Source organism: Coturnix japonica, chromosome 9 (assembly GCF_001577835.2).
Source record: "Coturnix japonica isolate 7356 chromosome 9, Coturnix japonica 2.1, whole genome shotgun sequence".
In the NCBI taxonomy this organism is placed as follows: domain Eukaryota; kingdom Metazoa; phylum Chordata; class Aves; order Galliformes; family Phasianidae; genus Coturnix; species Coturnix japonica.
In genome coordinates this window covers 12,582,384-12,595,653 of record NC_029524.1, presented here as the reverse complement: position 1 = coordinate 12,595,653, position 13,270 = coordinate 12,582,384, and the positions used below count along the sequence as shown (strand labels likewise).

The following is a 13,270-nucleotide window of genomic DNA, read 5'->3' as shown; positions in this document are numbered from 1 at the left end:
TGGTTCCAAGCGTTCGTATTTGCAAAGTCGTTTGCTCACCCGGCGCAGTTCCTCGGAGCTGAGCCCTGTCTGCGCCGACCTGTTGTGCCGTGGGACCTGGCGCTGGGGTTCTGTTCCAGAGCAATATCATAAAACTTTTATAGCCACGTCATGACAAAGAGCATGAGAACAGAAATGAGTTAACCCTCTCTTACTGAAGCTTTGCTGTCGCAAATTCTCCTCCTGCAATAAATCCCTCGATGGAAACTGGAGCGCGGTGGGGAGAATATGCAAGATTCCTGGAGCTGGGGAATGGAGAACAGGGAGAAACCTGTCTGTGTGAGCACTGCTGTTTCTCAGAGGTACTCGAGGTCCAGTCCCATCCCCATCAACCCTCACACACATCAGCAGCATTATTCATTGGCACTGTCGCACAGAGTTCTGCGTTTGGAGAACTGAGCTCTTCGTCCACATTTATTGTATTTTAATGGAATAAATAAATCTTTTGCAAAGCCCGAAACCAATGGAGATATTTCCAGTTTGTGTTTGGTTTGTTTGTTTCTTTTTTTAATTTTATTTTTCTAGGTTTCCTGAGGACATTTAACTTTTACAACCTTACAACTTGCTCTGCGGTCTTTGCTCGTCAGTTATTGCATAATTGTTCTGGGGGATGAGAACCTGGGAATAGTATGGCACAGAAATGCTAAGAAGCAGAAGTGAAATCGGCTGATCTTCTAATCTGCTGCCATCTCTCCTCTCCAGGGTCCGTGCCATCCCACAGCCAGGCACCAAGCAGCCCCATCCTGAGCCCCACTTGTACTGCTGGTTCTGCCACTGACTTGCTCCATGATTTATCTCTGCAGATGTTGGGGCCTTGGGTGCCCTTCACATCTCCTCCCTTTCCAGACTGGCTTTTGGCCACTTAGCTTAAAAATTCTCTGGAGTGGAGCAGTCTCATGTTTTGAGTCTAGGAAGCCTGTGGCTGCCCTGCAGTGATTGTAGGCCAGCAATTGGAGGATGGAAGAAAACCAAGCAGGAGCCATGAAGTGTGCTAGTAATGGAAAGTAAATTAGACTTTTTCAGGTTTAAAAACGCAGATACCTACAGCTAGCCTTGAGTAATGATCTGGGGGCAATTCCTGCCTAAAGTAATTATTTTCTGAACAATAGTTTGGATGGAAAAACTTTGATTGGCTCCATAATAAAAAGAAGTAAGAAAAATTGAGTTTGTAAGTAGTTTCTAACCTGACTTTGAGCTTTTTAAATTATGTGTTCTTGCATAAAGCACATTGGAGATTCCATTTTCATGTCAGTCAAGCCAAATTTATTGTAATCCAATAAGATTTAATAATCATTAGGAACTAATGAATGCCTTAGCACGTATAAGCTTGGCAGCTCAGAGCCTCCCTGCTTTGCATAGGCTGTCTCTCTGACCAGGTTGCTGCTTTCGTGTCGGATTGATGACTGGGGAGTTCTGTAAAACAGGTAATGATCTAGTGCTCCTTAAATGAAATTTAAATAAAACCTATCTGGAGCAGACAGCGAGCCAAAGGGAAAGGAAAATTTGGGGCTTGGAAAATTAAAGTAACTCAGTGAGAATGAAGGCAAACAGAGCTAGATTGTCTGTGGGGAAGTGCTGGTATGGTCTGTACCAGCATTACAGCTGAAATTAGGTGAGATGTTATATAATTCTTTTGTATTTTTATTATGGTAATAGTTAAGCTGCACTGAGCTCTGTAGCTGCATGTACATGGAGAGCCTCTGCGTGGGGAGTTTGCAGATAACTCAGACGGGAAAGGACAGAAGACAAACACTGACTATGACTCAGGTTCAGAGAAGACTTTAAATGTGTATTATTTCACTTGGCTCAAGAACTTCTGATTCTGTGCCTGCCCTAAACGTAGCTTAGGTGGGTAAGCTCCTGGCATCACATTTGATGGGGATCCTTTGCTGGCTTCCTTGAACGTTGCTGTGGTCCATGGGGACCACTTGATCTCCTGCCGCACTGAGCCGTGAGCTTTTGGTTCTTCGCTTCCAAAGGCGGCTGATGGTGGTGAAAATTCATGGCTCTCTCCATTCTGATGGAAATGGGGAGAGGCCAATTTAAATGCAGAGAAAAAGCAAGGTGAACTCGATTGAAAAGGGTGCTGGGTATAGGTTGGTGCCTGCTCTGGTAGCACATGGATGTCCCTGAATAATAACCCTTTTCCCAAGGACCTTCATTGTATTGCTTTGTATCTCCTCATTTCAAATCGTGCCCTTCACTTTGAGTCTGCTAGAAATAAATTGAACTTTCTCACTCCTCAAGGGAGTGATGGAAATTGTACAGAAGTGTTGAATCAGACAGGTACAGCTACCATGAACTGATTCAAAATAATAATAAGTGTGCATATTGCTGGATGCTGGTCTCAGCTTGCAGCTCCGCTACCTTTGTGCTTACCATGTTGCATAATCCATCAAGTCAACACAATGGGACCACTGTGGGAAACGCATGAAGAAAAGCCCAAAAGCAGCCTAAATCTTTGTGAGATGGAGCCTCTCTGCTCATCCCTGCATGTTTGTCCCTGCAACCTGAGGGGCGTGGTGTCAGCTCCCTATGAGGACAGTAAGAAACCATGTTCCACGCCATGGTCTGAGTAACTGGAACTCTTCTTTCTTCTTTAAGGTGAAGCCCGGTGGGAAGACACTTGAGGAGAGGCGCTCCAGTCTGGATGCAGAGATCGACTCCCTGACCAGCATCCTGGCCGATCTAGAGAGCAGCTCTCCGTACAAACCACGGATCCAACAGGTTGGTGGCATGTTGCGTAAACCCAGAGTGGGAAGGTGGCCAGAACCAACTGCTGGAGTCAATTTGCTAACCGCCTGGTATTTGGTGCTAGCAGGCGTGCCAGTGTATCCTGATAGCATCCAGATGTGGCTGTCAATGGGAAGAAGGGCGCAGCCGCTCCGAAGGGGCACCAGCTCAGAAGCTGCAGTACCTCTTAGCAAGGGGCCTCTGATCCCAATTGTTACACTGGCCGTGGAGATCGTTAGCAGAAAGTTTACAAAGAAAAAGACATTTCCTTTGCCCCAACTTTCTGTCAACAATAGCCTGTGAATTAAAATCTGCTCAGTTCACAAATACTTTTACACATTTTTTTTCCCTATTCTGTTAACTGTTATCTGTTACACTGTCAGAATGATCCAGGTAACTGCATCTCAAGTTGGTTTCTTTTTGTGGTGTGATCGCTGGTGATGACACAGCTCAGGGCGGCTGTAGCCCAGCAAAGTGGGTTGCTATTCCCAAATTATCCACTGTGCCTAGTTACCTCAGGTAGCGCCTGAGTGGAACTACTTGTGTTCTGGTAACATGTTGTGTCTTTATCAGGGAAAATGGTGAAACCTCAGTGGAACTTAAATAAGAGCAATTCATGTGATCTTTATAATCTCCTCAGACATGTTTGTGCCCATTTGTGCAGCTCCTTCATGTCCTGTTCCCATGACTGGTCTCATTTCTTATATGTACGTGTGTCTGCAGGCATCTGCGCAGCTATATTTGCCTTACTGGTGTCAGCTCTGACTAAAACCCTTTGATTCTGTTCAAAGAGAGAGTCAAGTGACGCAATGCGCACCCACAATCCATACAGGCCATCCCTTCACTCTTACAATTCTTTTCACTTTTGCATTTGTTTTGCGTAATTCAGAAATGGTTCTTTTGAACTGAACTAAAATAGTGACCAGAGCTTATTTAGCTTTAAGGTCATCAACAGTGGAGTTGGATAAGATTGGCACAAGCCCATCCAACATGTCTGCAGCCTTCTGCAGGAACTGCCCAATAAACTCTTCCTTCATTCCAACTGCATCTACATGATTGCTGCATACACTAATAGATATATCCGTATAAACAGTCTGATTTGGGTCAGTCAGTCAAAGGCAGCAGCAGCACAACCCAGATACCACTTGGTCCTCTTCCCAGTGTATTTTTTTGTTTTTGCAATGGGTGAGATAAATCTTAACAGCGATTGTGCTCAGGCACCGTGCTGAATAATCTGCTCTCATTTTCTTTGTATGGGCCAAACGGATACAAATGCACATTGATACTGGGAAATACTTTACAGCATCGAAACCCTGTGAGAGAGTTAACTGGAAGAGATTGGCACTCACCCATTTTCCTTGGCAGTGCCTGCAGTCAGCCACAGCGCCTTAGTAGAGACATGCAGCTCGTGTAACCACTTCTCCAAGCGTCTGCAGTTTTGTGAGCTGCCAGTACTGCTGACTGCTTCCTGATACTCTTTTCTTTGGGATCTGGCATTGTGTGAACAGATTGTTTCCCCGCTTTTATTTTGTACCCATCCTATTAAAAAATATATATATTCACAGAGTTCAAATGTAACGTTCTGAAGCATAATTAGAGTTACTGCACCTCAGAAGGCACAGCCTGACTTTGGGGCTGGATCTGACTTTCCAAGCCCGCCAACACGTGCTGCCAGTTGCACATGTTTGTTCCTGTGGCTTTTTGCTTGAGGTTCTGCTTAAGGATCTGGAGATCTGTCCTCCACCCAGGATGGTGCCAGTGTGTTACAGAACCTCTGTGTGACGCGGTGGGCAGAAGGGCAGAATTTCATCTCTAGGACCGACTGCCAAAGTTTTGCGTTGGGTTTATGAGACTCTCTGGCATTTATTGGTTAACGTGGCAACGTCCCATGGAAAGTACAGTTACAGCAATTCCCAACTATAGCTCCTACAAATAGAAAATGCCTGAGTTGAATGTGTCATTTACTGTAATTAAAAAGTACTCAGACGAGTCCTTGAAGGGCAGAATTAAAAGGTAAAGCTTTGATATTTTTCTTTGTTTGATCTGTACTAAGTATTAAAACTGGTGAGTCATTTGATGGTCTTATAGTCGGATAATAGATTAGGCTGCAAATTGTGAGGTACTTAGTCAGAACATCAGCGCGTTTATTGGATTACACCTCAGTTGACCTTCCCAAATTTATCAGGATAATGGCTGCACAGAGGAAGATAGAGTCACAACTTGTTTCGGAGATGTTTCTAGTTGTGCTTATGCAGTTAAAGCATTATAATAATTTTATAGGTATACCTTGCCCTTGGGGGATGCTCCTCTTATGGAACAAGAGGAATTTTATTGTTAGGTTTCTTTCTTTTCTTCTCCTTTGATCTTCAAAATAGTTTTAAAGCAATGTAAACTAAACTATAAAATTCTCCTCTTGTGCTGGAGTGGGAGTGATAGCAGGATTTGAGTGGCTTGCCCAACACAGCCTGTCTTTGTTGGCATAAATTCAAAGAGAGAAGCTCTTCTGATCCTCGGTACGTGTTCTGGATTGCAGTGAGACAGTGCAATGGGAGGTGCCCCTGGAGCAGAGGGATTTGTACCCTCCTCATAGGTTTGGAAAGTCCAAATTACCTTTTGAACAGCATGGGGCTATGGCCAATCCCAGACATGGCCCCAAGACATTGCCTCAGGCTGAGGCCATCACTGAGAGTTTCTCTGGCTGAGTCACAGGAGCAGCCAAAATTGATTAAAATGCTGTTTTGTTGGGTTTTTGTTGTTGTTTATTTTCCTTTCCAAATTGCACATATCAAAAAACAGCAGAAAATGGGAACGCTGAGTTGTTATCTCTGGCTGCAGCACAGCAGTGCCTGGGGATGGTTTCTGTCCTGGGAGCTGCTGGGAGACACCGTGTTTCATCAGTCCAGCTGGAGCTCTATTTTAGAAAGGACCAAATAACACCTGAGCTTAGGAGGTGACTGTGTGCTCATTACCAGTCTCCTGATGTCGTGATTGAATTGGAGGAGTCTAAATCAGCCTGACATAGGTATTGTTGGAAGAACTGCAGTTGCGTTATGACAAAATCTAATTAATATTTTCCTCCGGTTTGGTAAAATTCAGAACTGTTAGCATGATGTATGAAGTACAGAGATCCTCTTGTGTAGCTGTGATGTATTTTCTGTTTACATATCACACCTTTAAATTGCAGTAGCCCATTGGAAAGTTTAGAGGCAGAGAACCCACTGCAACTTGCAACAGTAAAAGGAGGTTGTGTAGGGAAGGCATGGAGGAGCCTAAGTTCCATGGAATGGAATAGGTGCTGATCCTAAATTGGTGAACCCCAGCCTGGCTGCTGTGTGGATGCTGTGGTCATCCAACTCCTCTGCTAAAAGGTATTTTCTCCTAACTTAAAGGGATGTTTTTAAACTGTTCTGTTTAAAATCCAGCTTAGGAGATGAGTGCAGCAAAGCCTTGAGCAAAAAGAAAAAAAAAAAAAAAGAAAAAACCTGCCAAATTTCAGCCCATAAAATCAATGTTTGCATTTATTTATTTATTTATTTATTTAAAACAAGAAAACTTTGTGACTCCGGAGAGAAAGCTTCCAGCAGAGGCTGTGAAAATGAAATACTGGAAATAGCAGCATATGAAAGCTCAGGATTTTTTGTCCCTGCTGTGAATTATGTATTGAATGCTGATTGCTTTGTTTGGAATCAGACACCTACCTTCTGAAAGTCTTGGTTTTTATCCTGAATTTCCTGCAGATTGCTTGGCAAAATAGGGCTTTGTGAGAGGTGTGCCAGGCAATGAGATGTCCCTGGTCCAATGGTAATGAGCCTGCTCTTAAAAAAAGCAAATAGCGGGTCACCAAAACTTACAGAGCATTCAACTAAGGGAAAGAGAATGCTTTGATGATCAAAATCAAATCTACTTGTATGCAGCTCTTGGAGGCAGCTGCATCCAGAGGGACTCAGGAGATGCATTCCACTCCCACCTATCACCACTGTGCAAAATGACCGCAGATGGAGCATTTCTGCTTTCCTTCCTCCTCTCAGAATCTCCTCTGCGTTCAGAGCTTGGCAACTACTTGCATGTGATTTGCTTCCTGCCCCCTTGGGTTGGCATCTAGCGAAATGAAACCTTGGTCTGGGTTGAAGTCCTTTAGATGATGTTCTTGGACGAGTCATAAAGAAGAGAAATAATTTTTCTCAACTAATGGATGGGGGCAATGATGGCAGAGTTAGGTGAGATGACAGAGGATTCGTGTCTGTCCCCCTGCCTCTGTACCATTGCCCCCAGGACTAGATACATCTACTATCCCATGCTGCCAGCCTAGGCTAGCAGTAGTTTGAAGGAAAAGAAACTAATTCTCAGTGTGAGCTGCAGAACAATAAAAAAGTAAATAAAATAAAATTAAAAATCAGTGATACATTTTCATTAAGTTCCAAACATACTGGGAAATAATGTCATCTAACGACTGGAATTTGAAAGGGATTTAAGTGTTTGACAGTGCTGGATGTTATTCCATCACTCCTTTCAACAACCAGTTGGGGACTGCAAAAACAGTGAGAAGGCAGTGGGCTTATCTTCTTGCAGAGTGATGGGAGAGGATCGGAAACCACGAAACAAAGCAAAATGCTGCGTACTGAACACTCCTAAGGAGCACTCTTTCACATGCATTCCTAATGCTTCATTTTTATCCAGTCGGGGAATGCACAGCTTTTATTTTTGTTTGTGTGGATCTGTATCTCCAGCTATGAATGAAGCTTCCCAGGCAGCGTGGAGCAGAGCATTCCTCAGCATCAGAGAGAGAAAGCCCTATGGTTTCTCTTGGTGTGGGCTGTGGGATTGGCATATGGGCTCTGTAAAAGGCAGACTGCTACAGCTTCAAGACAGCTCCTGCACATTCACGAGTGCAAGCTCAAGAGTCTGATTTCCTTGTTCTGTTAACTGTCAGCCTGGTTTGTTACGCACCAAAAGGATTTTGCAGGCATGGTCTGCATGATGTTTACTACTATTACGGTTGTTGGGGGCAGTTTGATAGGACAAAAGGAAATTGTTTCAACCAAAAGAGAAGAGGTTTAGATTGGACATAAGGAAGATGTTTTTTACAGTGAGGGTGGTGAGGCACTGGTTGCCCAGGGTGCCCCATCCCTGGAGATACCCAATGTGGGGCTCTGAGCACCTGATGGATCTGTAGTTGTCCCTGTTCAGTGTAGAGAGTTGGACCAGATTGCCTTTGAGTGTCCCTTCCAACACAAATGGTTCTATGATTTTCTTTCTTTTAAGAAAGAAAATGTAAGGGTTCAAGCAGATGGAGGTTAATTTGGTAGGTTCTGAGTTAATTGTCCCTTCCCATAGCATTTGGGTGACAGAAAGAGTTGGCGGTTCCTGAGTTATAGGGCTTGGTGAGATTTGGCTGCTTCAGGTATTCAGAAAGTTGCCAAGACTTTTTCAATGTTACGTGGGCTGAAACTGAGTGCTCCCACTGGTGGCTTTGTACCGTGCATAAAATCCATGTAGGTTACAGGAGGAGGAAAGGAAGCATCCCCTCTGGAGCCAGCTCCGTGGGCTCTATCAGTGGTCAAGAAGGAAAGCCTCCACATCCAGGAAACCTCCTTCCTGCAGCTCCCATCCCCAAGGACAGAGCAGCAGCATTGTCTGTAATGGTCCCAAGGTGATAGCTTTCCAGGAGCACTGCTGCTGGCAGGACACGTCTGTCAGAGGAGCGCACACAAGGCACGGACGTTGGGCCACATGCATATGAGCAGAGAGATACAGCCAGCAGATGATCTCAGCATGCTGGGTTTGGCTATCAGCACAAGGAGGGGACCCTTCATGTGCTCTGCAGCTCAGCCGGCGCGTGCAGCAGGCTGATGCTCTGATTAGCAGATGCTGGAATCAGTTGCATCTGCTGGTACGTATTAAACCATAATCCTTTTGCTAAGAGCATGTCTGGGAAGATTTTTAAAGAAAATTTTCTGAGATCCCAGATTATCAGCTCGTCACAGATGAACAGGATAAGAGTGACCTTCACAGGGTATTATTTCTTTCTGTAGCACTATCATCAGTGAAAATAAAACACCACTATGCCAGCTTTCATTTTGGTGCATAACCAAGTTCACAAAAATCTTTCTTTTCCCTTTCCCCTTTCCATTTTTTTTCTGGTATCCATTTGGGTTTTCTGCCTACGTGCTTGGCTCCAGCCTTAGCTGATGACTGGTATTGGATATATTGAACTTTAAAATCTGTGCAGGCATCTCAAATTTGTGTGTGGATAAAGGCAAACATTTACTTTGGGAACAGTGATAAAAAAGCAAATAGTACCTCATAATTTGGTCTTTTTTTTCCTTCTGCATTCATGATTGTTTTGCTCTGAGTTGGTGAGAGCTGGGCTCTTACTTTCTAAAGCCGTTCAAGGCCTTCTGCCTATTGTTAGATTCTGTTTTCTGTCTTTTTCCCCACAATGGGACCAGGCTGCAGTGCACCGTCAGCTCAGGAAGCCTGTCATCATTTCCCCATCCTCAGTTTTTTGGCACCTGGTGCATTTGGCACTCATCTCAAAGGGACCCACTGCACTTTGCGAGCTGTTCACGTGCCCAACAAAGTGTTACCACCTGTGGGGCACGGAGTGGTGTGGCACTGAGATGTGGGCTGCTGGCATCCTTGCATGGGCTGTTGCATCTCAGTTCATCACTGGTATCAGTTTTACCACCAGTGAAATAAAAGTGTTGTTGCTCTTTCATGGGTGAGGTAGGTGAGATGTCTTGCTTTGTGCATGGATCATCGGAGGAGCTGAGGGCAGACTACAGGCACCCTGTCACTCACCCTCCTCTTGTAGTGCATACAGATGGATTAATAGTATCACAGTCACTGAGGTTGGAAAACACCACTAAGATCATCTACTCTAATGGCCAACTCATCCCCACCATGCTCACTATGTCCCTTGTGCCATATCTCCACAGTTTTTGAATGGTGACTCCACCACCTCCCTGGGCAGCCTGTGACAATGCACCACCACTCCTTTTGGACCTGTAGCACCACTTTTCCCATCAGCATTTGAGAACTGGGAAGCTATTTTCCCCACCTGTGTAAGGCTGGAAGAAATTGAATGTAGTCAAACTTAGTCCCGTGGCACTATTTAGTTATTCTTCTACGTGTGTGGCATCCACTCTTCTGCATTGCAGGGAAATAGCTGGCACGTTTCAGTTCGGATACTAGGAAAAATTTATTTTCAGAAAGAGTGGTGATGCATTGTCACAGGCTGCCCAGGGAGATGGTGGAGTCACCATCCCTGGAGGTGTTCCAGAGCCGTGGAGATGTGGCACTGAGGGATGTGGTCAGTAGGCATGGTGGGGATGGGCTGCTGGTTGGACTTGTTGATCCTTAATAATTCTCTTATTCTATAGTTAGGAAATGAAAGCACTGTTAATTAATTCTTCCCACCCAGCACCCACTAATGTCTGCTCATTGACTCTTCCTGGCATATGGATTGAACTTGGTGTCCTCACCATGGCCCCTGGGCTGGTCCCACGCAGGCACAGTGAGCTCCAGGCCCTTGTCACAATCTGAACTTTTGCTCTTCCAGGCTGTGCTGTAACCAGGATCTCCAAAGGCAGATTGTTTGGCTGATGAACACAGATAAGTGTTTAGGCTAATTCTAGGAGGAGAAGGGAAGCAGGAGGGGCGGTCAGGAGAGGTGAGGAAGGAGTACAGGAAGGATCAGTGCCTGCTCAAGATTCAAGGCACAAGTCCATAGGAAATGAGGCTTCCTTTGCTCCTCTCTTGATGGTTTCTGTTCCTTTTGTGTTGACTATTTCTCTTCTGCACACGCTAGGAACCAGCTGTGTTTCCCTCCCAGTGAGGAAAAGGAAATAGCTCAGAGTCAAGGGAACAGCGCAGCAACTCGAATGAGCACCTGCATAGCAATGCATCGCCTGGGACTTTGCTCTTTCTGATGTGAGTGCTTGTAAGGTTGCACCCTACTGAAAAGAGAGATTGGCCATGCAGGTTCTACATTAGACCCTATGCTACCATTGCATAAACAAATGCGGTATGTTTATCGCCTGAAAAGCTCTCAGGATTGTTGCAAGGTATTTTTGGTTCAAAACTGTTAACTGTGAGAGGAAGAGGCAGATGTATCTGTGGACAGATTAAGGGGCTGTGTCTATATTTTCTTTTATTGATTGCCCAGTGCCTTCCTGTCAGGAACCTTTTGAGAGATGACAGTGGTGCCGAGATGCATCGTCCCTTCCTGTATATTAAATCTGCCTAGTCCCCCCAAAATAATACAAACAACCCAAACCCAGCCCATATCTGAAAGTTACGAATTGATAGACTCTTCCTATTGCTCTTCAAATAACTGTAAATTAGTCCAGGCCGTTACAGTTTCATTGTAAGGAAGTTCCTTCCTTGAGTCAGACTTCTTTGCATCACAGTAAAATGCAATTAGATGACGTACATACTGTGGCTTGGAAGCACTTACAGTTTTCTCAGCCTTATGTTGTCAACTTTTGCTCAATAACAGGCTTGTGGACTGTGTCACTTTGCCTGTGTTAGCATATATTATCACCATATGGTGTTTCAATAGTGAATAGGAGGCTTCTATGAGAGTATAAAAGGATGAAATGGAAAAATATATTGCAGCAAGATAAGCTTAACATGCTGCTTCACAGCTGACAGCGAGCACTCTCTGCCATTTTGATAGGAAATCAGTAACATGTTGGTCCAATGATTAGTACTGTCTTCTTATAGAGATTTAAAAGCAAAGAAACAACAACAAAACCCCAAGAAAAAAAACCAAAACCCACCAACAACTGACCTATCCAGAAAAAAAATGAGATTTTGATTCAGTTATTGTAAATATTTTTGCCAATGTTTTCAGTCAGAATGATTGCTCTCTGCCCAAAGAAAGTGTTTTAAGTCTGCAAGGGCAGCTGTGCAGTTTTTATTGCATAACACGTGTAAAGGCAGACAGGATTGTTGTGGTAGTCTCATGGTTGCTATCACAGCCCAGGTCAGCAATTCTGCTGTTCTGTCATAAATAGCACTGGTGTTTATCTTCAGATTGATGACAGGCTGCATGTGTTGTCCCCTTCAGAGTGATGTGTAAGGGTCAATGAGAGCTCATTGCTGTCCCAAGAAACTCCAAGCCATGAAGAGCTGCCACCTTGCCTACCAGCTATCACTCCAGCCTTCCTGGGGGCTCAGACAGCTTTGATTCCCTGTTCTAAAACTATAATTAGTGATCCAGGGAGAATTCAAGAAAGGTGGGAGGAGCAGCTCAGTTTCCATCTGGCAGAAAACCAGGATGCACATGCATCCTTTCAAGTCACGGTTATCAAGAGGTAAAAGAAGATGTAGGGGTCGATTACTGTGCTGGCTTGCAGAAAGACCAACTGCGCATTAAATGAGATAGTCATACAGCTAAGACCGTTCATAGCCTTAAAATGTGATGGATGGGCCACTGTTGCTCAGCCGGGATTCTTTGAGCTGGAAGATAGTACAAATGTCATCTTGAACTCTCTTTAATCTTTTTTCTGGAAACATTTTGACTGGAGTCCACAGCGGAGGCTAATGTCCAAGACAGGGGGCCTGGCTGCAGAACAAGGTGGCCATGAAGGTCACAATGTTTTATGAGGCCCCGGTGACAGAATGACTACTGTGCTCAAGGCAGCACTCTGCTTAGCATGGAAAGCTGCAGAACTCTCACACCAAGGATGCAACATTCAGTGCTTCCTAATGGTAATGGTGGACCATAGTCAGCTTTTAGAGTTGTATGGAAGAACCAGCACCCCAAAGCAGTGCTGCAGAACGCTTGAAGTCATCAGGCACTTTTTGGCACGCCTTGCCTTTGACAAGACTTGGCTTCAACACTGTTGAGTAATGTGGTCATTTCTAACTAACAGCAATAAAACTTTAGAGAACACCTGCTGTTTCTATATTGAACATATGTGTGCATGCTCATGTAAAAACACAAATGCATGCAGGTCTAGAGAATACAATTTATATTTGGCATCTTTCCTGAAAATTGTACTTTAGAAAACTTGAAAGTCTTCCTGTAAATAGTCATTTCGGATTTGAGCTTGTTAATGAAGAGGAGATGAAGTAAGATACAGAGGCAAAGAAGGAGGAAGGTTTGGCTTGTTTTGTGTATGTTTTTAAAGGCATTTGATGAGTTTGATCATATGCTGAGCGCACTCGGCGATATCTCCGGAGGACATATGGACAATCTCAGTAGACTGTCTGCTTGGGAGGAACTGCAGGGAGCCAAAAACAGAATAACAGGCTGATGGCTCAGAAAGTATAAATGAAGGGAACATCTGAGGATCCCTGGCTCTCTCACTTCTGAGCCAGTGCTGGATTATCCCATATAATCAGTGCTTTCCCCAGTCCAGTTTCAAGTAAATTAAATGTAAATATCTCATTGCTTTCTTTGGGTTATTATTCCAGCCTGAAACACATATAGCTGCTATGAGCTATTTCACTTCAGCACTTCTTTACTTAATTTAATCTCCTCATTCGG

General features: G+C 44.3%; 1 protein-coding gene across 14 annotated transcripts in view; it reads left to right on the top strand.

Annotated features, from left to right (window-relative positions):
• Nucleotides 1-13,270, top strand: part of LPP (LIM domain containing preferred translocation partner in lipoma) — a 306,103-nt gene that overhangs the window by 143,219 nt on the left and 149,614 nt on the right. For all 14 annotated transcript variants that reach the window (XM_032446708.1, XM_032446707.1, XM_015871615.2 and 11 more), the window contains one exon: nt 2,644-2,766. In XM_032446708.1, coding sequence (XP_032302599.1) covers nt 2,644-2,766 — 123 coding nt within the window. The remainder of the gene's footprint in view (nt 1-2,643; nt 2,767-13,270) is intronic.